The sequence below is a fragment of the Podarcis liolepis genome (assembly GCF_965112155.1).
Source record: "Podarcis liolepis genome assembly, chromosome: 14".
NCBI classification, from domain to species: domain Eukaryota; kingdom Metazoa; phylum Chordata; class Lepidosauria; order Squamata; family Lacertidae; genus Podarcis; species Podarcis liolepis.
Window position 1 is genome coordinate 28616073 of NC_139569.1, and position 25402 is coordinate 28641474.

General features: G+C 47.1%; 1 protein-coding gene and 1 long non-coding RNA gene across 2 annotated transcripts in view; one reads left to right on the top strand and one right to left on the bottom strand.

Moving 5' to 3' along the window:
- SMAD6 (SMAD family member 6) overlaps positions 1-25402 on the bottom strand; it is a 56319-nt gene that overhangs the window by 20747 nt on the left and 10170 nt on the right. The window contains exons 2-3 of the mRNA XM_083475146.1: positions 22620-22676; positions 17196-17273 (exon numbers count right to left, since the gene is read on the bottom strand). Coding sequence (XP_083331272.1) covers positions 17196-17273; positions 22620-22676 — 135 coding nt within the window. The remainder of the gene's footprint in view (positions 1-17195; positions 17274-22619; positions 22677-25402) is intronic.
- Positions 1399-8272, top strand: LOC310693337. The gene is made up of 3 exons (XR_014519099.1): positions 1399-1830; positions 6441-6610; positions 6766-8272. It is a non-coding gene; the product is annotated as an uncharacterized lncRNA (long non-coding RNA).

Consider the following 25402-nt stretch of genomic DNA (forward strand, 5'->3'; position numbering starts at 1 on the left):
CCACAACCCAAGATAGCCTTCACAAGGAACAACTCCTAAGAACGTGGAAGCCCTACGTCTTGGAAGCAAGAAGGAGCAGCTCTCTCAAGCCTCAGAGGCTCTTGCACAAATCTAGCCAGTCAAGCGCCAGGCACCTCTGCCCAGATTGCTTTGCATTCAAGAAGGAGCCTTGGCTGTTCCAAGCACAGCTGAATCCAATTTCAGATCACCAGATTCATATCGGTGGCGCTGAAATGGAAAACACTAAGGGCATTCTCAAGTATGTGTGGCTGCAACAATCTGAAAACTTTTATATATATATAAAAGGGGGGGAACGTATCCAGAGGAATTGCATGAAATGTTTCTACCAATAAACAAGCCAAGTACTTTCGCATACCTCTGTTGAGGTTGGCCTTTGGTGACAGGGAGAAGGCTGAGAGAGACATGGGAGGGGGGACACACTTAGAATGGGGGTCTTGGAAAATAAATCCGAACAGCTGAAAGGCATCAATGCGAAGGATTCTGCACTTCTAAGACCCACACAAGTGCACTTGTTGCAGAATTCCAGAAAAGCACCTCCGCTGTCCTTTTCTGAGTTTTCTAATGATTGAAAAGAACATGCTTCTTGCTCCTACATGTGCAAAGGTCACATTAAAACAGGGGACGGCAAGGTTTACCTTGCCTGGGCCGGTTCACTCCTGCAGAGATCACTTCGTGGGCCGGAATGCGTCTGTGCAGACGCAATGTCCGGCGCTGTGGAAGAGAGTCCCTGCTCCATGCTGCACCACTTTAGCGCAGCGCACAGGGACTCGCCAAGTGGGCGGCTCAGCTCGGGGGCAGCTCATGGGCCGTTTAAACGACCCCAGTGGGCCAATGGGCCGCAGGTTGCCAACCCCTGCATTAAAACCTCACAAGCAAAAGTTTGACGATTTCTTCGTAGCTCTAGTTGGAGGCTCCCCAAGGCAGTAGGACTGTCAAGTGCTGCTCTACCCATAACTCCCACTACTCAGCACATCTCACAAGACTGAAGAACAGAAGATGTGCCTGCTGGATCTAGTCCCTCATCCTGTTCTTGTAGTGGCCTTCCAGATGCCCATTATGGCAAACCTACAAGCAGCACCTGAGCACAAAAGCAGTCTCCCCTCCTGCTCTTCCCATCAGCTGGTATTCAGAAGCATTCCTGATTTTAAGCACTGGCAGCACAGCATAGTCTTCATGGCTAGTAGCCATTGATAACCTTCTCCTCAATGGATTTGTCTAATCCTCTTTGAAAGCCACCCAAGTTGCTGGCCCTCTCACTGCCTCCTTTGGGAGTGAATGCCGTAGTTTATAACTATGTGCTGCAGGAAGAAGTCCTTTCTCAAACTTCCAACATCACTGGATGTCCACTTCCCAGCCTGATCCACAGTTTCCTTTTTTGATTTCCCCTTTTCATTTTTGCAATTCTATACTACGGTTACCAGATTTTTTCAATTAATCCGGGGACACTTTTCAATTTCAATAGGAATGATAGGATTTTGTCAGGGGACTGATTTGTAAATCTGGGGACTGTCCCCAGGAAACAGGGATGTCTGGTAACCTTATTCTATACAGCCTATCTGGGATGTAAAATTGGGGGTGTCATAACAGGGAATGCTTAATCAGTGTTTCCAAGGAAAATACTGTGACTGTTTACAGACAAGTGCCATTTGTGTCACGATACCCATAACAACAGTGGTGCTTAACAGTGCTTTCACTGTTGTCCGTGGGCTACCAGTGGTCACAAACAGGAAACAAGGGGCAAGGGGACACCAGTGGAGAAGAGCAAGAAGGGAAGACACCGAGACATCAAAGTCTGGAGAGAAGCATAAGGTAGGCAAACATTCCTCATGCCTTATCTAAGAGACCTTTGTTGAGAATGACATCCATCCAACTCTGGGGGAAGGACCATCCATACCTTTGCATGCAGAAACCTTTTGGAACCTCCAGGCAGGGCTGGGAATACTACTTGCCTGAACCCACCAAAGTTAATGCTGGCCAGCTAATGGGGTGCCCTCCAGTTCTTATTGGACTACAACTCCCATAATCCCTGACCATGCTGGCTAAGGCTGATGGGAGTTGAAGTCCAGCAATATCTGGAGGGCACAATGTTGGCTACCTCTGCTGTAGACAATATTGTACTAGGTGCTTTGTATGAAGAAGTCCTCAGGTCAGTACCAAGCATCTTCTGGTATGCTGGGGTCCATTTCATCTGAAAGTCTGCTTCCAGTCAGCATGGACTATATTCAGCTAGATGGACCAATGGCCTGCCTCGATATAAGGCAGCTCTCTAGGTTCCAAGCTCTAAGGGCAGCTCTCGCCCCAACCATATCATGGGCATGGTGGCATGGGGATCCAGAAATTGCATGTGCTGTCACCCAGGGATAAGGAAGATCCGAGTCTTGGAAACCATTCCTGGAAAACAGTGAGCCCATTGCCCCCAACATTTTCCACAACAATAGCGTTTGCTAAATAAAAAAGCAAACCGAAAAGGGGAAAACACACCCTGCTCTGAGGCGGAAAGGCAAGCTACAGCCAACAGCATTTCCCAACTGTAAAACAAGGTTCACTTTATTTATTATTTTGAAAACACAAATTACTTCCAAAAGCAAGAAAGCGGAAGGACACAGCCTGCCGGCGCTGGCCAATTGGCCGGCGCTGGGCCAATCCCATAAATGTTTGGCAGTCAGCAGAATACAGAGCCCTCTTCTATTGAAAAGGGGGCTAGTGACTGCTATCCCCCCTCCCCCCCCGCTTTGCATTCCCAGCGGATTCATAAAACACTTTTCAGATTTCAGAATGCACTTCCTCAGCCTGTCCAAGTTTGAAAGCAAAGCCTGTAGGAAGTGGTTGGTCTTAACCTTTTTTTGCTATGGAGAGAGGTTGGGGGGGGTTGAACTTCTTCCACCAGCTATCATAGAATCTCATTGGAAAGCATCTTCAGACTTCTCCTGGGCATGAAACCAACAGGGTAAAAGTCCGTAGCTCGGGGGGGGGGGGCATCAGCCTCGCATGCAAAAGGTCTCAGATTTCACCCCACACAGTATCTCCAGGTAGGGCTGGGAAAGACTAAGAACTAAAAACCCTGGAGAGTTGCTGCTGGTCAAAACTGACAACAGCAACTACAGGGATCCATGGTCTGACTGGTGCCTCTGTCCACACTAGACACTTAAAGCATTATTATACCACATTAAACCATGGTGTCTTCCACCAAAGAATCCCAGGAGCTGTAGTTTGCTAAGGGTTTGTTAGGAGACTTAGTCCTCTCCCAGAGCTAAAATTCCCAGGAGGAGGATTGATCGCTAAACCACTCTGGGAATCGTAGCTTGGTGAGGGGCTCTCTTAACAGCTCTCCGCACCCCTAACCAAGTACAGTTCCCAGGATTCCTTGGGGGAAGCCATGACTGTTTCAAGTGGTATGAGGTAAAGTGCAGATGGGACCCAAGCAGAGGGCAGCTTCTTATGTTCCTGACACCAGGAGTTTCCACCCATGCTTTTCTGGGCATAACCCTCCATTTAGCTCATCTGCCGCTTCCACCATTTCCCACATAAAGATGTAGATTTCTACTCCTAACTTAAGAGCCCCAGGTGTGCACCAAGGTAAGCTTGCCAATGGAGGGAGTCACTCCCTTGCACATCCCTTTCATCAGTGGAATCAAAACTGCCCCCAGTAACAAAAGCTTTCCTTTCAAGTGAGATGCGTTAGAAGGGTGCAAGCAGTGGCCTGGCTCACACTTATGGCTTTCTCCTCTTGGAGAGTCAATAAAGTTGAGGTGCATAACATCCAGGGACTACCAAGTTGGTGAAGGTTGCATTCAACTGTGTGCCAGGGAGGCAAGTGTGCAACGCAACCCAATGTATGTGCCCTCAGACCACTTGACAGGATGCCAGGGGGACAAGTGCCTGTGTGCCACGTTTAAGGTTTTGATTTATTTTTCATAAAATTTATACACTGTTTGATTGTTTAAAGAAAAGAAAACATGAAAGTGGTTTACAAAAAGAATAAAGCAATAATATTATCAGCAAAGGCAGTTAAAAGCAACAATTTAAAACATTTATGTGTGTAGAATTTTGTAAGAAGAAATATATATATATATATATATATATATATATATATATATATATATATAATTAAAAGCAACTCTGAAGAGCGATGAAAATGCAAGTCTACATTCTACGTATCTGGGTAAGCGATGGGTAAATAAGATAGGCTGCTATCGCTCAAGAGATGCCAAGGGGAGTGTGGATCCAAGACAGGTAGACAGAGGGTTCTTCGCTGAATAAGGCTCAAGATCTGAACACAAGCCCAGCCTCTGGGGCCTCCAGAGGCTGGGTTCCATTGGTTGCCAAACCAGCTAAGAACAAAGAGCCATGGGAAAGACTACAGCCAGCTACTGTGCCGACATCATCCCAAACTGTCTTCTCCTTGATCCACATTAGGCATGAACCATCTGCCTCCAGATCTTGGGCCTAGCTTGGCACACACCGTCACTTCTAATACCAGGGTGTGCCAAAATGCCATGGAGTTCAAAGTGCTTGCTTGTAACAGCACACAAGTGGCAAACCCAGCCAAGACAACAGCAAGAGGGAGTCCCGACAGGTTTATGCCCTATCAGGAGGCATGGTGAAAGTTGCGGAAGGCAAACAGTCCCCTTGAGCTCGATTGAGGTAGCCAATGCATTGCATTCCTCCAAATCCCATCAGCACCAGCCAGCATGGCCAATGGACAGGGATGTTGGGAGGTGCAGTCCAAACATCTGGAGGGCACAAGAATCGTAGAATTTTAGAGTCATCTAGTCCAGCCACCTTGTAATGCAGGAACCTTTTTGCCCAACATGGGGTTCAAACCCACAAGCCTGAGATTAAGAGTCTCATAGTTGTGGGGAAGGCTGACCTAGATGGACCAATTGTCTGACTTGGTCTAAGGCAGCTTCCATCATAACTTCCACAATGGCTGCATTCCTTCCTCTGAATCAAATCCAGGAAAGCAATGCACAGTACAGCATCTTAGCACAGTACGATCAGATATTACGTGGGGTGTGTGTTTCAGTTCCAAGGGTTCTATATATACACAAAAACGCGCCTACTCAAAAGGCCTAGTAACCCAAACCCCATGCAAACATCTGGGGGCTTTCGGAACTGGCACACCGGCTCCAGAAACCCTAGGATGCTCTTGCGAAATCGCACAGGGCTGCCCACATCCATGCAAAATTTTGCAGGACCATCCCAAACCCAGCAAGAGGTGAGAGAGCAAAGCCATCTCCATGCACTGGATGGTTGTGGGATTTCAAGCAGCCTTCAACTGCGCAAGTGGAATAAGCGTAAGATGTCATGGTACTGTATGTCCTACTTAAATCTTCTTTGCATCACCAATGGGCACGTATAAATGCTTGTTTCCCAAACAAGAGACTGCTATGGCCATTCAGATCCAGACATTTGTAAGGGGGCAGGGAGGGAGTCTAAGAAAGGCTTTCTATGCAAAGTACTTTTGTCCTGACACAAAAGCTAAACATCAGTTTGACACATTTCTATCCATCAAACCACCACCCTCAGAACTGGAATTTTTCCTCATCTGGAAAAGATTAAAGAAGACCTCTCCCCTTCTCATGCTCTTTAGGTATATACCTTTTTTCAGATGAGCCATTCTCTGATTCTTTATTTTAAAAACTGAAATAACAATGTGTGTGTGAATACAGCCAATGGAAACGCAGGGTTGATGGTGGGCTGGTGTCCCGGGGTCTGGCTGAAGACTGTGTTCCTTCATCTATATATTCTTCCCTTCCTTTTACCACAACAAATCTGACCGCCCCCATAAATCCGCAAAATGCAAATAGCAGGTTGCTCTGTACATTTTATAGATTTGCATAACACATTTCTAGCTTGGAAATGCAAATTATCTCATTGCAAACATTTCAGCTTCTTGTGTTCCCTCTCTCTCTGAAGGGCTGTCACATGGCATAGGGAGCAAAGTTGTTTTCTGCTACTCTGGAGGGCAGAATTCATATGGAAAAATAGGAGATTCCAACTCAACCTTAGGAAAAGCCTTCTGATAGTAAGAGCTGTTCCAACAGTGGAATGGACTCTCTCAGGATTCCTTAGCTGCAATTCCTGCATTGCTGGGGTTGGACTGGATGACTCTTGGACCCTTTTCCAACTCTTGTGATTTCCAATTCTATGATTTTACATCTGATTAGAGAGGAGGGGGGATGAGAAAAGAATCGGAACAGTCTCAGGTTCCGGAAAAGTTCAAAGCTGTCGGCAGCCGAACCAGGAACGGCCAACGCTGTATTCTCAAGAGCTGAATCGACACAAATGCCCAGTGTTCCAGGGCAGCAGGATTCAACCGCCAGAAATTCTTTGAAATTATGGGTGTTTCTCTGAAGTTCTCTCCCTTCAGTTTGTTTTGGGAGGGTTTTGATTTTCTGCCCGCTTTTTAAAAAAAGGTATTCTTCCGCCATCTCTGACTCTCCAACTGGGCCCCCCCTCCCCCCTCCTGAGACCCGAGCTTTCTCCCAAAAAGCAAATTGCTGAGTTTGGATTTGGCACCTCCAGGAAGAGGAGGCACCTTTGATGAATACCAAGCGGGCAGACTTCAATCGCTTCAATGAGAGCCGTGCGTTTAATAAGTTATTTCCATGGAAAAACCTTGGTCACAGAGTTTGGAGGGAAGGCTTATAAACGCCTCCCCCTCATCAAAGCGGCAGAGGGATGGGGCGGAATGGGGGGGGGGGGAGAGTTACTGTAACTCTAAATAAGTTCTCTCCACAGGTTTCCAGAAGAACTCAAGAGTTTCTCCCATATTACTGACCTGGTTCTTAAGCACGATAAAAGAAAACAAACTTTGACCAGCAAACGCGTATATACCCCTAGGACAAAAGTGGAGGGACCTCAGATGCAGGAACTGAATGTGGCCCCCAGGCATTTCTATCTGGCCCTCGGAACTTTCGTCATGACACCCCCTCACTGTGACCCCACTTTTCACCCTGAGCGCTTTGTCCTAGCAGAATTTACGTCCTTCAGCTCCCATATTGCCCATTGGTTGTCCGGATGGAGAAGAGAGGTGTGACTGTGTGTACAATCACAGAAGTAGAATAACAGAAACATAGAACTGTAGAATTGGAAGGGACCTCAAAGGTCATCAAGTTCAAGCCCTTGTGATGCAGGAATCTTTCACCCAACATGGGGCTCAAACCCACAACCCTGAGATTGGAAGTCTCTTGTTCCATTGTCTGCTCCAAGCACTTTAGCCTCTGGCTCCACTCACTACTAGCTTGCATGTGGCCCCTGGAAGGCTGGCCAGAAAGGAACGTTCCCCAGCCCTACTCTGTGCCTTTACTTGCCTAAAAGCATGGGGTAGCGAGTTGGCCTGGGAGGGAACCTTTTATTCTACTAGGGTTTTGGGTTGTTGTTTTTTTTACTATTTCTCATAGTCTGCTCAGGCTTCTAGTCCTCAAGGACATGGGATCCATGATTAATGAAGCACCTTTTAACACACTATCTCGGCAAAAGGCCTCTCCTAGCCCTCCTATGCAATGATCTTGCCAACTGGCGTGGATTTGACTGCTGATTAGCTTATGCTGAGGTTTTAAGATGCAGTTCACTGGCTCTGCGATTACGGGGTCAGCGGAAGCTGCACTATCCTGAATCAGGCCCATTGGTTATCAGCTCTGCTGAGTTTCAGACAAGGGGTAATTCCCAGATCTATCTGAAGGTGGCAGAGTTCCTTCTGCATGCAAAACAGGTGCCCATGAGCTGCAGCCCTTACTGCTTGGAGAGCCTTCAGACAAAAAAGCAGTGTAGAAACAGACTGTTGCCATCAACACCATCATTCTCCCCCACCCCCAAAAGCAAACCAGTGTGGTTCCAGGCAAATTCATCTTCCCAACTGACCTCTTTTATAAACCACCTCTCTGATAGGAGATTGGTCCACTTCATAAGCAAAAGCATGTTCCACTATTGTGGGTGGTGGCAGCCCCTCCCCTGCTGGTCCAATTCACCAATTCACACACCCCCAGCCCCCAAACCTGGTGCCCTCCAGATGGGCCTGATCCAGCAGGGCTCTTGTAATGTTCTTAGGGCATGTTCCAAAGCCCCTGCCTCATCAGTGGAGCTTGGAGCACAACATCTAAGAGAGGGTCCAGTGGCGGCTCTACCTCCTAGGTCTGCCTTCCCCAACCTGGTGCCTGGAGGACACACAGCCAAGAGAAGGCTATTCTACGGCAAGCCACATTTAGCTTTTTGCTCTAGACCAGCTCTTCATTGTTGATGGGATGGCAGCTCCCACACAGGGCTTTCTGGCTGTTCCCTCATTGTGAGAAGTGAGGTTACGGAGAACCAGACAGAGGGCCTTCTCGGTAGTGGCGCCCGCCCTGTGGAACGCCCTCCCTTCAGATGTGAAGGAAGTAAGCAGCTATCTTATCTTTAAAAGACATCCGAAGGCAGCCCTGTTTAGGGAAGTTTTTAATATTTAATGCTGTATTGTTTTTAACACTCGATTGTGGCTGGGGAAACTCAGCCAGATGGGCGGGGTATAAATAAAAAATTATTGTTGTTGTTGTTGTTGTTACTATTATTATTATTATTATCATCATCATCTTGAGAGTCCCATGGACTGCAAGAAGATCAAACCTATCCATTCTTAAGGAAATCAGCCCTGAGTGCTCACTGAAAGGACAGATCCTGAAGCTGAGGCTCCAATATTTTGGCCACCTCATGAGAAGAGAAGACTCCCTGGAAAAGACCCTGATATTGGGAAAGATGGAGGGCACAAGGAGAAGGGGACGACAGAGGACGAGATGGTTGGATAGTGTTCTCGAAGCTACCAGCATGAGTTTGACCAAACTGCGGGAGGCAGTGGAAGGCAGGAGTGCCTGGCGTGCTCTAGTCCATGGGGTCACGAAGAGTCGGACACGACTAAATGACTAAACAACAACAACATTATTATCATCATCATCATCAATCCCACACAGATTGGCCAATGCTCTGGGTTGATGGGAGCTGCCGTCCACCAACATCTTGAAGGCTGCAGGTAAGCCCACCTGTGGCCCAGGCAATCTTTTGTTGTACTTGCTTGAGAAGGAAGTGTGCAAACATCGTCTGATCATGGAGGAGAGGTGGACTATTGACTACTTGCCGCGATGGCTAATCTCTGCCTCCACAATCGGAGGCAACAATGCTTCCGAATACCAGTTGCTGGAACCGCAGGAGGGGAGAGGGCTCTAGTGCTCGGGTGCCGCTTTCAGGTTTCCTACAGGTATCTGGTTGGCCACTGTGAGAATAAGATGCTGGACTAGATGGGTCACTGGCCTGGTCCATCAGGAACATCTTATGTTCTTCTGGCTCCACACTTTTCAGGATTCTGGGAAAGCTTACACCACAATAACAGATTTTTGTTTTTGTTTTGAACCACAAGAATAAAAACAGCAGCCCTCTTGGAAATTAACACTTTTCCCCACTGCCTTGGTTGATTTTTTTTCTCATCAGAGAGAAAAGACTTTGGAGGCCTGAGAAGTCACTTTTGCCTGGAGCTCCAAAGAGGGTTAAACGTTTTGTGAAAACAAAGGGAAGGAATGTATTCTTGGAGGGAAGGGGAAGGAGATTCTCCCCCTCCTTTATTATTATTTTTTATAAAGCAACAAAATTGCTCAGTCATGCTGTCGCTCTGCGATTTTCATCCAAAATGGTTTATGGAATCGTTTGGGCCATATGGGGAAAGCGCCCACAAGGGGCAAAGAATTTTTACTTTTTTTGGAAGCGTACTGGAAAAGAAATGCCCTTTTATTTCCCATCGGCAAAATAGGTCCATAGAGGGAAAAATGTTTAATATAAAAACATCTGAACGAAGTATCCCCAGCTACTTTCTTTGCTTACTCTTCCCTCTTCCCCCACCATGCCCCCCCCTTTTTTTTTTGCTTCTAAGTACTACTTTTTGGCAACGGACACGTTACCTTGTCAAGAAGACTTTTTAGCCTGATTGTAACAGGGTACGCAGAGAGAGAAAGGCCAAATAACATGAAATGAAGGGGAAGCCCAAGGAGGGAATCTACATCCTTTAAATAAGAATAGGGCAGAGATGCAACCGCTTGTAACAAAGAGGCCTCCTTCTTCCTCTCATAAAGGCCCTTTCATATTGTGTCATCATTAGGGGACTTCTCCTTTTGAGACAGGGGCTTCTACGTGATTTATTTATTTAACTTATTTATTAAATTTGTCAGTTCTGCTTTGCCACCCAAAGCGACTTACATTACAACCAAACATCAACGGACAATAAACCCCACAGAGATACATTAAAACCAAGAGGAAAGAGAAGTATTTTAAAAGCATCCCATCCACTGGAACATCTATGAAACGAGCACTCTCCCTCTTATAATATGTGGCTGGCACAGCTGTTATTCAACCTTCAACGCCAGTTAAAGACATACAGTGGTACCTCTGGTTATGGACAGGATCCATTCTAGAGGCCTGACCATATCCTGAAAAGTCCGTAACCAGAGGCGCCCTTCTGCGCATGGCGAAACCCAAAAGTATACACTTCGCAACCTGAAGTTTATGTATCCAGATACATAAGTAGAGGTATGACTATTTATCTGACCAGGTTTTCCGAAGGGGTCGACAGGAGGGGGCCTGCTGCACATGGATTGACGTAAGAACAGCCCTGCTGGATCACACCAACAGCCCATCTAGTCCAGCATCCTGATCTCACAGTAGCCAACCAGATGTCTGTGGGGAACCTGAGGGCAGCATTTAAGAGTAAGAGTCCTATCCCCTTCTGTGGTTTCCAGCAACTGGGTTGGTGGACGTTCTGTTGCAGCGCTGTGCTCTGGTTATGTACAGCTCCTTTTTCAATCATTTTCATATTCATGCTATTGCTGTGAGCTGCCTGAACCAATATAGCAGTGGTTCTCAACCTGTGGGTCCCCGGATGTTGTTGGACTACAACTCCCATCATCCCTGAGCTCTGGCCTTGCTAGCTAGGGGTGATGGGAGTTGTAGTTCAACAACATCTGGGGACCCACAGGTTGAGAAAGGCTGCAGTAGAGGACAGGCCAGAAATCTAAATAATAGGGCATGTTCTTCGGAATGGAACCTCGGGCCCGGGGTCTGAATGTGGCCCTCCATGCCATTCCATCTGGTCCTCAGAACTCTTTGGGGGCCACACACCCTCCCCAGCCTTGTATCACACCATCCTTGACTGCTTTTTCACAGACTGGAATGTGTCCTGCAGGAGAAAATTTAGCCCCACCCACTTTGCCACTCCCCCCACCACGGGCATGTGATTTCTCCATGCCTGAAGCATGCCCAGAAGAGAATGCACCTCTCAGGCTGGAAACGGTTCCCCTCTCCCACCATCTGGTTTGGGGACGCATGACTTTGCTGAACTCAAACCAGTGCTTGGATGGAGGACCTGCTAGCACCTGCCCCGCCTGAAAGCCAGTAGTTGGGAGTGTCAAGACTAGGACACAGAAAATCGGGGTTCAAATCCCCACCATGCCAGGAAACTCACTGGGCGTGACCCCCGAGGTCACTGCCTCTCAACCTAACCTACCTCGTACGGTTGTTGCGGGGATTAAATGAGATGGGGAAGAAATCACGTGCGCCACTGTGAACTCCTGGGAGAAAAGGTGGAATTATAAATGCAACCAACAACTAATAATAATAATAATTTATTATTTAAACCCCGCCCATCTGGCTGGGTTTCCCCAGCCACTCTGGGCGGCTTCCAACAAAGTATTAAAATACAGTAGTCTATTAAACATCAAAAGCTTCCCTAAAGAGGGCTGCCTTCAGATGTCTTCTAAAAGTCTGGTAGTTGTTCTTCTCTTTGACATCTGGTGGGAGGGTGTTTCACAGGGCGGATGCCACTACCAAGAAGGCCCTCTGCCTGGTTTCCTTGTAACTTGGCTTCTTGCAGTGAGGGAACTGCCAAAAGGCCCTCGGCACTAGACCTCAGTGTCCGGGCAGAATGATGGGGGTGGAGACTCTCCAACTAAATAAATAAATTCATTGGATTTCATGATGCCATGCTATTGTTGGGGCTACTAGCCATGATGGCTATTGCTCTGCCTCCACAGTTAGAGGCAGCAATGTTTATGAATACCGGTTGCTGGAAACCACAGGAGGGGAAAGGGATCTTGGGCTCAGATTCTGCCTGTGAGCTTCCTTTTTGGGCTTCTGGTCAGCCACTGTGAGAACAGGATGCTGGACTAGATGGGCCACTAGCCTGATCCCACAGGGCTTGTATCCCAAGTTCTTAAAGGGGCATGCATGGGGCCACACCAGGCCAGAGACTTCCTGCCAGAGACTGAACTCCACTGACGTTGCTCAAGTATGGCACGCTCAGGGTTAACTTCAGCTTGTCTCTTATCCTATATATATGTAATCCTCCCCACTGGGGAAAAGATAAATAGCCCACATTACACTCTTATGAAGAGTTGCGCCACTTGAAATTCCACGGTAGGAGATGGGAATATCCAGTTACACTACAATCTTGGTCACAAAGTGATCGTTATTTTGTTCCCAAAGAAAAGTTTAAACCCGCTTTCTTCTCCCGTCAACAACGCAGGGCTCAGATACCACAGAATCTAATCCGCCACCTTCCCCCTGGAAGCTCACAGCTATTGTGTGTTTTCATCTGCGGTTTATTTAAAGAGGGGGCTGTGTGTGGAAATGGATCATTCCAAGACATTATTTTAGAACTGAAAGTTTTCATGCTGAAAATTCATATGCGAGCCTTTGGCCCGGTGGTCAGAAGCTATATTTACTGAAGTTCCACATCTGAGTCACAAGCCAATATAGGCCAAGCCCTGATCCAAACGCCAGCTCTCTTTCCTGGGTTGTGGGGCTGGAGAAATATCTCAAATTCCTGCATGTCAGAATCAAATTCGTCCATGCTCACCCAACACTTCCTCCCCGCTCTCGGATTTAGCACCAAGAGGACAAAGAGGGCAGAGGAAAACCCAGGATTTCCTGGGTTGTTTCTTGACAGAATCAGAGAATAGGAAGGGACCCAAGGGTCATCTAGTCCAACCCCCTGCAGTGCAGGAATCGCAGCTAAAGAATTCCTAGCAGATGACTATTCAACCTCTACTTAAAAACTTCCAATGAAGGAGCGTCCACCATTTTCTCACTGAGTCCGTTCCACTGTCGAACAGCTCTCACCCTCAGAAAGTTCTTCCAAAGCTTATTCAGAATCTCCTTTGTGGTCATTTGAATCCCTCTGTAGCAGCAGAAAACAAGCTTGCTCCATCTTCTACATGACAGTCCTTTAGGGTATTTGAAGATGGCTGTCGTATCCTATACTGCTGAATTGTGAGGGAATCACACAAGTGAAACCTTAGTTGGTTCCATCTTCAGGTTTTCTCCTTGTCCAGAATAGGTCTCAAACTCTGCCAGCAGAAAGGTGGGTGTGGTAGGGCAGAGACACTTTCCTGACGCTGGCAATGCGTCTCCTGACCTAGATGGGGCCAAGGAGGTCAGTACTGCGGTGTCAGGACTCATCCAGTGCTCCAACTGGTGCACCCACACAGCCCCTAACTCACTGCCACCCTGCCTAGTCCAGGGAAGTAATGGTGACACTGGTGTCAGGAAGACAGCTCCACTCCACAGCATGGATGGCTGAGACCTTTTGCTCTAACACAGTGATTCCCAAATTGGGTGGCACCCCCTCCCAGAGGCAGGAATTACCTAGCAGGGCACTAAGAGGCAAGGAGGTGGCAGGGGGGCTTTGGAGGTACAAATGACCACCAGACTTTGAAAAGCTGATACAGCATTGGATCAAGTTATTAATTTTGCTGGCCTAGTTAAGCAAACTAAATAGTTAATGGGACTTTGAATAAATGTGCAATTATTTGTTACTGCTTTGCATTTCATTGTGTTGTTATCTTCCTTAGTGGACTGTGCAAACCACTATTCTGAAAGCTTTTTTTATAGGGTAGAGCAGGGAACCAAGGGGGTGCTGGCCCCAAAAAGTTTGGGAGCTGCTGATTTAACAGGTCAAAGGTATAGGGACGCCTAACCATTAGGTCCAGTCGTGACCAACTCTGGGGTTGCGGCGCTCATCTCTCTTTACTGGCCGAGGGAGCTGGCGTACAGCTTCCAGGTCATGTGGCCAGCATGACGAAGCCACTTCTGGTGAAACCAGAGCAGCGCACGGAAACGCCATTTATCTTCCCGCCAGAGCGGTACCTATTTATCTACTTGCACTTTGACATGCTTTCGAACTGCTAGGTGGGCAGGAGCAGGGACCGAGCAACGGGAGCTCACCCCGTAGCGGGGATTCAAACCGCCGACCTTCTGATCAGCAAGTCCTAGGTTCTGTGGTTTAACCCACAGTGCCACCCGCGTCCCTTATCTAGCAGGCTACAAAGCAGCAATTGGAAGTCTCAAGTCTAGCCAAATCTGCTTCAAGAGCAACAAGATGTCAGTTACTCAACCATAACTTTGAGGGGACACAGCTGAAACAGCCACAACAACACCAGCAGCATTTGAGGAGAGGACATTTGCCACCATCACGTCCAACTCTGCAAAGCATCTTCAAGTCACTACTGTCCCGGGTCAAGGTTCCCTGCATGTTTCAAAAGGAAGATGGAGAAGAAGTCGCAATTTTCGACCCCAGCTATGGGGTTCATTGAATTGTGTTAACTGCTTTGACCAATTAGACGCTGTCGTTTGCTTTACTTACATGCTACTGTGTTTAATATCATAGTGATTGCCTTGCTTGTTGCTGTTTTAATGCCACCGTGGTTGTTGCAAGCTCAACACTTGTTGTTGGAAAAGCAGAACACAAACATTAAACCAAACCAAACCAAAATTAAACCAGTTGGGTATTTGACAACAACAAGCCACAGCAGTCAGGAGAAGATCCATGGCCAGTGAGTAAAACCTGGCCATAAGGACTGCCATTTGTCAACTACTTGGATGTGGTTATCATCTTTTTTCTGCCTGCCTTGAGAGAAAGCAGGATGTGTGCATTTCTGAATAAACAAATCACAGCTTCAGAAGAAAATGATGGGAGTCTTCCAAAACCCCCACTTTTCTATCAATTGCCAATCTGGTCTGATTACAACCATGCCACCATGGCCATCCTATTTCCCTTTGCTTCTTTCCAAACAGGTCTCTAAATCAAGCTCCCTCAGCTTGGTGCCCTCCATATACTTTGGTCTGCAGCTGCCATGAGTCCCACCTAGCACAGACAATTGTCAGGGATACAAGGAGTTGTAGCCTAAAACATCTGCAGGGCATCGGGCTGGAAGAATGCAAACTCCCACCTCCCACATTAGGACGGCAACAAAGAAATACTATACTTCCTGGTCTCAGCAAACTTGTTTATGGCTTGCTGCTGGCTCAAAAAACTATGGGAAATTGAAAGGGTGGGCAATGTCTGAAGCACATTTTCAAAAGCAGTAGCCAGGACTAATTAAAACGTGAAACTTGGAGTTCCACAACAAATAACAAGAGGAGTATGAGAACTTGATTATCCAAGTTTCCCTTGGGCAAACCAAGTCCTGCAAAACAGGAGAGATCATTTGCAAAGGGAACAACCGGTTGCCCGATGGAGCAGACAGACTGTCCCAGCGACCGCACATTTTCATTCTTCTTTTTCCCCAAGCCAGCAATATGGTGCAAGAGAAACTTCCAACTGACACCAAATTAGGAAAATATAACAGCAATTCACATGGCAGGGACATTTTTGTTGTTGTTGTTACAGAAACACAGAACTCCATCATGCTCCATGGAAAACTAGATCATTTCCACTTTAAAATTCGAGCCAAGATTAGTTCCCAATATTTATGACAAATTTTTTTTTGAAGAAACAGATAATCAGATAAATGGAAACATACAAACAAAGCTCCATTTGCAGAGATACTTAGAAGGCATGCACTGATTATGAAACAAAACTGGGTAGAGAAAGGATTCTCAACTCTAGATTAACTGCCCCACCCCCAGTAAATACCCATATTAGCAACTCTGTGGCCTTCCAGGTGTTATTAGAACCAGCTGCACAAATCTAAGATGGGGAACACCTGGATTACCAATAATACTTATGAAAAGGATCTAGGGGTCTTAGTGGACCACAAGCTTAACATGAGTCAGCAGTGTGATGCAGCAGCAGAAAAAGCTAATGCTATTCTGGGTTGCATCAATAGATGCATAGTGTCAGATCAAGGAAAGTTGTAGTCCTGGCTCTGGTCTGCCTTGGTCAGACTTCACTTGGGAGTACTGAGTCCAGTTCTGGGCACTATAAATTTAAAAGGATATGGACAATCTGGAACCTGTGCAGAGATTGGTGACCAAGATGATCAAGGGTCTGGAAACTAAGCCTTATGAGGAACCGTTGAGGGAGTTGGGCATGTTTAGCCTGCAAATGACTGAGGGAGAAACGATAGCAGTCTTCAAATATCTAAAGGGCTGTCACATGGAGAATGGAGCAAGCTTGTTTTCTCCTGCTCTGAAGGCTAGGACCCAAACCAGCGTCTTCAAGTTACAATAAAGGAGATTCTCTAAACATCAGGAAAAACTTTCTGATACTAAGAACTGTATCAGTGGAAGGAGGAAGACCTCCTTGGAGGTTTTTAAGCAGAGGCTGGATGACCATCTATCATGAATGATCTAATTGAGATTTCTGCACTACAGAAGGTCAAACTAGATGAACCTTGGTATCCCTTCCAACTCTAAAATTCTATGATTCTATAGGATGGCCAATGGTCAGGAATAATGCAAATGGTCCAGGAACATCTGGAGGGCCACAGGTTCACAGACGCTGGCCTACACTGCAAGAGTAAACTGCTTTTAAACCATTTTAAGTGCCACAACATCCCATAGGGAGCCCTGGGGCCAGAGGTTTAGTGATGGGGTTCAAACCCATATTAAGAGATCCTGAGCCCCCCCCCATAACTGCAATTCATGGAGCCTCCTACACTACTTTTAGGTGTGTATCACACCTACGCCTTAATTTTCTCTTTCTATTCCATGTCAAGCAAAACCATTAACAAATATCTTGGATAAAATTCTGAGGCTACGAAGCCCTGGGAAATGTCCCTTTGATATACACGACCATCACCCCTTCGTTTCCCATATTCAAATGAGCATTTCAACTTCTTGGATTCTATTTCCCAAGAGAGAGTCAGTTTCTAATACTGAGTCTGACAAAGTTGCCCCAAAGAGTCCCTTCATTTCAACACGCTGAAAAATCTGCTAACCTGAAAATTCTCCAGGGGTGACATTGGGCGAGTTTGTAGCCTCTGTTTCAGTGTACGACAAGGTGGAATCTGAAAGATCTAGAAGCAAAAGTAAGAGAAAAGACAAGGGTTATTTCCTAGAAGACAGGCATCTTATTTGCAAAGACTCTGAAACCCAAGTTGCCGCTCACTCAAAACACAAAATACGCTAGCACAAAAAAAAGCTTTCATTTCAAAACCAAATCCTTATCGTTCTTTAAAGTGTTGCCTTGCCCTTTCTAGGGGTCAATGTACATGTTGCCCTCTTGGTGAAGCCACACAAGCAAGCAAATCCCACTATTGGTTACACAACCCACCTGGAGCAAAAATGTAGAAGGTTCCTCACGCAGTCCGGGGCTGGAAGGTGGAGACGGATGACCTATTTGATCCAGAGAAATCAGTCCCCAAGCAGGAAGGGTGACAGAGGGGTTAAGGGACAAGTGGAAAATGGCAACAGCAACTGGGAAGCATGGAGTTAGGGGGTTGTTCTTGGGAGCACTCGATAGGATGGCTTGCTGGATCAAGGAAGTTGGCTCAATTCTCCCAGAAGACAACACAGGTGAAAGCATAGCTGTCAACTTACAGATTTGAAAATAAGGGACCAGCAGCCTCGAAAATAAGGGATCAGCAGCCAAAATAAGGGATTTTCCCTGCACAGGTATGTTCAGCTTCTGAGCCCCTCCGAGCCAAAGACAGAAAGCCCAGCCAGCAGCCAAACGAAGCCTCAAGCGGTGGTTCCCACAACGCATCAACCCAGCAAAAGGGATGCAGCAAGGAAAACCACCGTCACCTCTCCACTGGGAAGCGCTGAGCAAAAGCGAGTCCCTAGGCAACGCGGCCGATTTGATTGGCACAAGGCATGCAAACTCCACCCCCTAGTCATTCTTAGACTCCTTATTGGGTGAGCAACACAGCCAAGCAACACAGCTGGAGCCTCCCTCCTCCCTGGCCGGCAAGGAGGGAGGGAGAGGAGCTGCTTCCTTTGAAACCCGGGAAATTTAAGGGACATCATCAATAAGGGACAGCAGCGGGACACGGCACTGGGATAAGGGAGTTTCCCGCCAAATACGGGACGGTTGGCAGCTATGCGTGAAAGGCAGACTGGTTAAGTACGCTGGAACGGGATATGGCAGGAATTGGGAAACTTAAGGGCAAATGAGGCCCCGCAGGCCTCTCTCATTGGTCCTCAGAACTCTCCCTAGGCCACACCCCCTCTCCCAGGCCACGCCCCTCAGCAGCACAGCTCCACAACCCATTCCTTTGCCCTTGAACAGAGATGATGGAGAAGTACAGAGAGCCTGCTTAGCCAGAAGCCCTAATGGGAAATGCACAAGCAGGACCTGAGCACAAGGACCCCTCCTGTGGTTTCCAGCAACCATAGGAGCCAACTTCTAGGCACTGAGGTCCCTTCAGCCCTCCCCATAAAATATTTGAGGGGGCTGCCCCCCCCCAGTTGATGGGCATCGTCATTCAAATGGGGGGAATGTGATCAATTATGCAGGGCAGGGCTTACCAATGGCACCCCCCCAATAGTTTATTCAAGTTGCCACCCCTGCCAGCATTTGGAAGCATTAATGTAAAGGCAGAAAATTGCCATCATAGCTACTGATAGCCTTCCCCTCCATGAATATGCCCAATCCCCTTTTCAAGCCATTCAATTTGGTTTGCCATCACAGCCTCCTGTGGAAGAGAGTTCCATAGGTTAACTATGCACTGTGGTTGGCCCCTGTGGAACAGGATGCTGTTGCTAGATGGGCCATTGGCCTGATCCAGGAGGCCTCTTCTTATGTTCTTACATTCTCCATGAATTTGTCTAAGAGGCACCCACGTTGGTGACCCTCCCTACCATAAACTTTTCCATCAACTAAAAAAAGAAATCTGGCTATGGTTGAACCTGTGGGATCTTCTGCTTGCAAGGCCTCTTGAGATATGGTGGCCCCTCACCGAACTTCACACTAGCCCCATTTCCCTTTGTTTCATGTCCCTGCAGATCCAAGCGCCATTCACTGCTCCCCTTCCCTTTCCTGAAACACCGAAACTGCCCTCAAAAATAACCCAAGGTTGAGTGGATCAAATCAAACAAGTAGGAACTTGGGAGCGCCGCGGATAAGGTTACACTAAGCCTCCAAACAATTCATCGTTACTATACTTAATTATCACTATTAAAATTCTTGAAGCTGTTTATTCTTGTTTCCTTCCTCCCTTCCTTCCTCCCCTGCTGAAACCAAGGAAACTTTGTTTTAACAAGTTAAAAGTCTTTGTTGATCTTTCTCCCTCTCTCCTCCACCCACCCCCACTTTGCTTGCACCCCTTTAATTAAAAAGGTGCTCTAAATGTTTGCTCCAAGATCAACTCCGTGTGTGCGTCGCCCTCCCCCATCCCTTTTCTTTTCAGTCAAACCAGCCTGAAAAGCAAAGCTTCACTTCGCAATGTGTCACTCAAAGTTCTCCGTCTAGGGAATGCAACTCAACTTGGTGCACTGTGTAGGTGCTCTGAACTACAACTCCCATCAGCCGCAGTCAGCATCTGGAGGGCACCAGGTTGGGGAAGGTTTGAAGAAATTATGACACCTCCAGTGCAGGAATATGCAAGTGGCCCATATGGGGATAGAACCCACAACCTTGGCATTATCAGCACCACGCTCTAAACAACTGAGCTAGTTCTCCTCCACCTCATTTAATCCCCACAACAACCCTGTGAGGTGGGTTAAGCTGAGAGGCAGTGACTGGTCCAAGGTCTCCCAATGAGCTTCATGGCCAAGTGGGGATTTGAATTCTGGTCTGCCAGATCCTAGCCCAAGACAATGGTACCTCGGGTTAAGTACTTAATTTGTTCCGGAGGTCGGTTCTTAACCTGAAACTGTCCTTAACCTGAAGCACCACTTTAGCTAATGGGGCCTCCCACTGCCGCCACACCACTGGAGCACGATTTCTGTTCTCATCCTGAAGCTAAGTTCTTAACCCGAGGTACTATTTCTGGGTTAGCGGAGTCTGTAACCTGAAGCGTATGTAACCCGAGGTACCACTGTACTCTAACCACTACACCACACTGGCTCTCATACTTAATTTGAGCAATTGATGTGCACTGTTATAGTTCTATTGCTTTTGTTATTGTATTCCATAATATGTACTATGCAACAAAACTTTAAAATAAGCAGTTAATTATTTTTTTTAAGTCTATACAGTGGTACCTCAGGTTAAGTACTTAATTCGTTCCGGAGGTCCATACTTAACCTGAAACTGTTCTTAACTTGAAGCACTATTTCTGGGTTAGCGGAGTCTGTAACCTGAAACGCATGTAACCTGAAGCATATGTAACCTGAGGTACCACTGTATTGGGCAAATACACATTTTCCTTGTTATGTTCTTAGGAGGGTTCTCGTGAAGAGCCCTGAACTTTAAAAGGTACCACTATACCATTGCATTTGGTGACTGCTTATTTGCAAGGGATATGGGGTGGGCTGCACACGATCCGAATTCATGATTCTTGACTTTGCATTCCCACCTAACTGACCAGCCTCCCAACCCCAAAAAGCCAGAGGCAGAATCGGGCACTCCATCCACTGAGGTCTGTGCTTGAATTCCTCAGAGGCAATATATACTTTGGAAGGCCACTCCTTTTGGATTTCACTAGCTTTTAAAGTAGGTCAATTTTTTCCCCCAGTTCCCAGCTTCTTTGACCATTTTTCCTTTGCTTGATTTGGGGGAAGGGGGAACAACAACTGGAACGTGTCCAGAGGAGGGCAACCAAAATGGTCAAAGGCCTGGAAACAATGCCTTATGGGGAACGGCTAAGGGAGCTGGGCATGTTTAGCCTGGAGAAGAGGAGGTTAAGGGGTGATATGATAGCCATGTTCAAATATATAAAAGGATGTCACATAGAGGAGGGAGAAAGGTTGTTTTCTGCTGCTCCAGAGAAGCGGACACGGAGCAATGGATCCAAACTACAAGAAAGAAGATTCCACCTAAACATTAGGAAGAACTTCCTGACAGTAAGAGCTGTTGGACAGTGGAATTTGCTGCCAAGGAGTGTGGTGGAGTCTCCTCCTTTGGAGGTCTTTAAGTAGAGGCTTGACAACCATATGTCAGGAGTGCTCTGATGGTGTTTCCTGCTTGGCAGGGGGTTGGACTCGATGGCCCTTGTGGTCTCTTCCAACTCTATGATTCTATGATTCTAAGGAGAGAAATTAAATCCAAAGCATCTCACATTGCTGTGTTTAAGGGAGGCTTGTCACCTTTGCTGTGGCCAGATTCTTTTAGCAGACTCAGTTTTCCCTTAGTTGGCAGAGCACAAGACTCTATCAATCTCAGAGTCGTGCGTTTGAGCTCTATGTTGGGCAAAAGATTCCTGTATTGCTGGGGGTTGGTCTAGATGACCCTCAGGGTCCCTTCCAACTCTACAATTCTGTGATTCCCCTACTGCTGCACTGATCTGCGGGTGGCAGACAGACAAAAGGCAACCCGCCTGCAACCGTTGGATTTTCTGCCTACCGTACAGGTGCCAATAGCTCAGGTGCCCTATCAGTGAAAAATGTGGTAACCAAAGATTATAAAGAGAGCTGGGGGGGGGGCATTAGCTCAGTAGCAGAACATCCGCTTTGCATGAAAAAGGTCCCACACAGTTTCTATCTCCAGAATCTCAAAGCAGGGCTAAGAATGCTCTCTGTCTGAAACCCCGAAGACTCTCTGTCCCTGTACATCCCCAAGAGCGTTCCTGGGATCTTCTAGGGAAGCACTATAAGTGGTCCTCCATGGCCCAGAAGCACAACTCATGCCAACAAGTCATCGTGCCTTCAGGGTGCAACCCTGTGGAACTTCCTCCCACCAGAAGTCAGACAGACACAGTCCTTGCTGAGGTTTCAAAAGCCTGGTTAGAACAATTTCATTTCAGGAGGCCTTTGCACTACAAACGCTTCCCCTTTGTTCCAAAACATTCTGACGCTCTTTTTTTGTTTCTGAGATTTTAAATTTGGGGAGTTTTGTTTGTGTTTGGGATTTTGTCAATCGTCTACAGTGGTACCTTGGGTTAAGTACTTAATTTGTTCCGGAGGTCCGTACTTAACCTGAAACTGTTCTTAACCTGAAGCACCACTTTAAATAATGGGGCCTCCTGCTGCTGCCGCACCGCCGGAGCACGATTTCTGTTCTGATCCTGAAGCACTATTTCTGGCTTAGTGGAGTGTGTAACCTGAAGCGTATGTAACCTGAAGTGTTTGTAACCTGAGGTACCACTGTATTTTTTTTGTTGCAAGCCACACTTTGTGAGGCCTAAATGGCAGAAAGCAGGATTTAAAAGAAATGAATGAGATGGGCTTGGCCTGCAGCAGCTTTTGAACATTTCGCGTGAAATCACAGCAAGACACACAACTCCAGGACTCCAGCAATGTGCAGAAAAAGAGATACTTACCCAGTGGCTTTTGCTCGTCATTTGGAGACAGCCGGGAGTAAGGAGGGGGTGGAGATTCTGAAAAGCGAGGAAGACACTGATTAACAACCCCTGGAAGTTTAGGTTACAGAAGCATTTGCCCCCACACCAAGGAAGGAACCATTTGGCTGAATGTATGGTGGAATATCTCTCTCCTTGTTTTTATGGAGACACTGGGCACCATTACTCACTCCTAAAACCATAGGTAGGCAAACTAAGGCCCAGGGGCCGGATCCGGCCCAATAGCCTTTTAAATCTGGCCCACGTATGGTCCAGGAATCAGCGTGTTTTTGCATGAGTAGAATGTGTCCTTTTATTTAAAATGCATCTCTGGGTTATTTGTGGGGTATAGGAATTTGTTCATTCCCCCCCCCCCAGTATAGTCTGGGCCCCCCAGGGACAGTGGACTGGCTCTCTGCTGAGAAAGTTTGCTGACCCCTGCCTAAGACAAAGCATTCATAAGCACATCACAAAGCATAGTTATTTAACAACACATTACCCCTCAAGGTGCTGGGTGTATACGATAAAATGGGGAGAAGTGCTTTCATGGACCACAATGAACTAGAATTGGGTCTTAAGGAGGCCACGGGCTGCAGTCCTTAATCAAATTTACTCTGCTGTAGTCCCATCAACCGGGGACACGGGTGGCGCTGTGGGTAAAACCTCAGCGCCAAGGGCTTGCCAATCGCATGGTTGGTGGTTCGAATCCCCGCGGCGGGGTGAGCTCCTGTCTTTCGGTCTCAGCTCCTGCCCACCTAGCAGTTCAAAAGCACTCTTAAGTGCAAGTAGATAAATAGGTACCGCTTTATAGCGGGAAGGTAAACGGCGTTTCTGTGTGCTGCGCTGGTGCCGGTTCGCCAGATCAGCTTCGTCACGCTGGCCACGTGACCCGGAAGTGTCTCCGGACAGTGCTGGCCCCCGGCCTCTTAAGTGAGATGGGCGCACAACCCTAGAGTTGGACACGATTGGCCCGTATGGGCAGGGGTACCTTAGTCCCATCAAAGACAAGGAGGGTACTCTGGCCAGGTTCACTGGGAATACAATGCACTTTGTGGCTAGCAAACTCCTGCTCCTACAAAGGCACAAAACGCCTATTTGCTTGGGAATAGGGACCACTGCCTTTTCAAGTTCCAGAACTTCCTCATTAGGGCTGGTCGATATATCGTCCAAAACCCCGGTTTGAAGTTCACATCGTGATAATTGTTTCATAATATTTTAGCTAGCAATATATCGCGAATCACAATGTGTGTAGGGGCTAGGTCAGGCATCCCCAGCCTTCAGCCCTCCAGATGTTTTGGGCTACAATTCCCATCATCCCTGACCACTGGTCCTGTTAGCTGGGGATCATGGGAGTTGTAGGACAAAACATCTGGAGGGCCGCAAGTTGGGGATGCCTGGGCTAGGTGATTGCTGGTTTTCAACATTGTGATAACTCACCAGCTAAACACTGCAATGTTATCAGGAGCTAAACCTCACAACATCACCTGCTAAATGTTGCCATCTACCACAATGTCTGAAATCTGGATAGAACTATACAGAGGCAAACAGGACAACGTCCTGGCAACTGCTACTACTTAGGGGTCTAAAACAGATAAATGACAATATTACCAATAATCAAATACTCGGTTTCATCAGCAGGCGTGCCAAAATGCATCCCAACAGGACTTTGGGTTTGGGGCTTGGCTACCAAATGGTGGTATAGAGGACAATCCAAATTACGGCGATGAGTGATAGTGAATACATATAATCTGGGGCTGCCAGCAGGCCTACTAGGCGGCAGAAGTGGCAGTGGCAGAAACAGCTTGCCATGACCGCGGTACGTGGCAGCAGCAGCAGCGACAACCTGCAAGGCATGGCGGCACAATCAGTGGTGACCTGCAAGTCCTCGTGGCTGCGACGGGAGCTGGTAGCAGTAGCAGTAGTAGCCTGCAAGGCCTCATGGCGGCAGAACAAACAGTAGTAGCAGTTACCAGGATATTGTCCTGTTCGCCTCTGTGTATTTCCGTTCTTATTTCAGATATCGTGATATATTGATATATCACGATGCTTAGCTGGTGCTATATCGTGATACGGTGGTACCTCGGGTTACATACCCTTCAGGTTACAGACTCCGCTAACCCAGAAATATTACCTCAGGTTAAGAACTTTGCTTCAGGATGAAAACAGAAATCGTGCGGGGGCGGCGCAGCAGCAGCAGGAGGCCCCATTAGCTAAAGTGGTGCTTCAGGTTAAGAACGGACCTCCAGAATGAATTAAGTACTTAACCCGAGGTACCACTGTACTGAAAACCCATTACTGTATTGTCCAGCCCTATTCCTTATCAGTGTACAATGAGAACTGAGCGTTTACTTGAAATTTCAGGGCAACTAACTCTCAACACTGGTGCTCCAAACAAGACTGCAAGCTGAGGGAACCACACTATGGAAGGGCATCAACACTTCAAATTTTTAAAAGAAATTTTCAACTAGTTTATTTCAATTTCAACTCATCCTACCAGCCCAAAGGAAACCTGGGAACTATAGTTTTCAGAGGTGCCTGAAAATACCCTGTTCCAAGGTCCAAAGGGTGACAAATTATGGGGTTTCTCTAGGAGCCAAGAAAGTCCTCTGTAGAGTTTTGACACTGCTGCGGAAAGAATCCAGAACAACACTGTCACATTTTTTTAAAGCTGCATTTTGGGGGTTCTCTTTCTTGGGAGGTGTTCAACAACAGCTGCTTCCCTCCAAAACCCTGGACACAAAGTCAGTGCACATTTGTTACAAAGA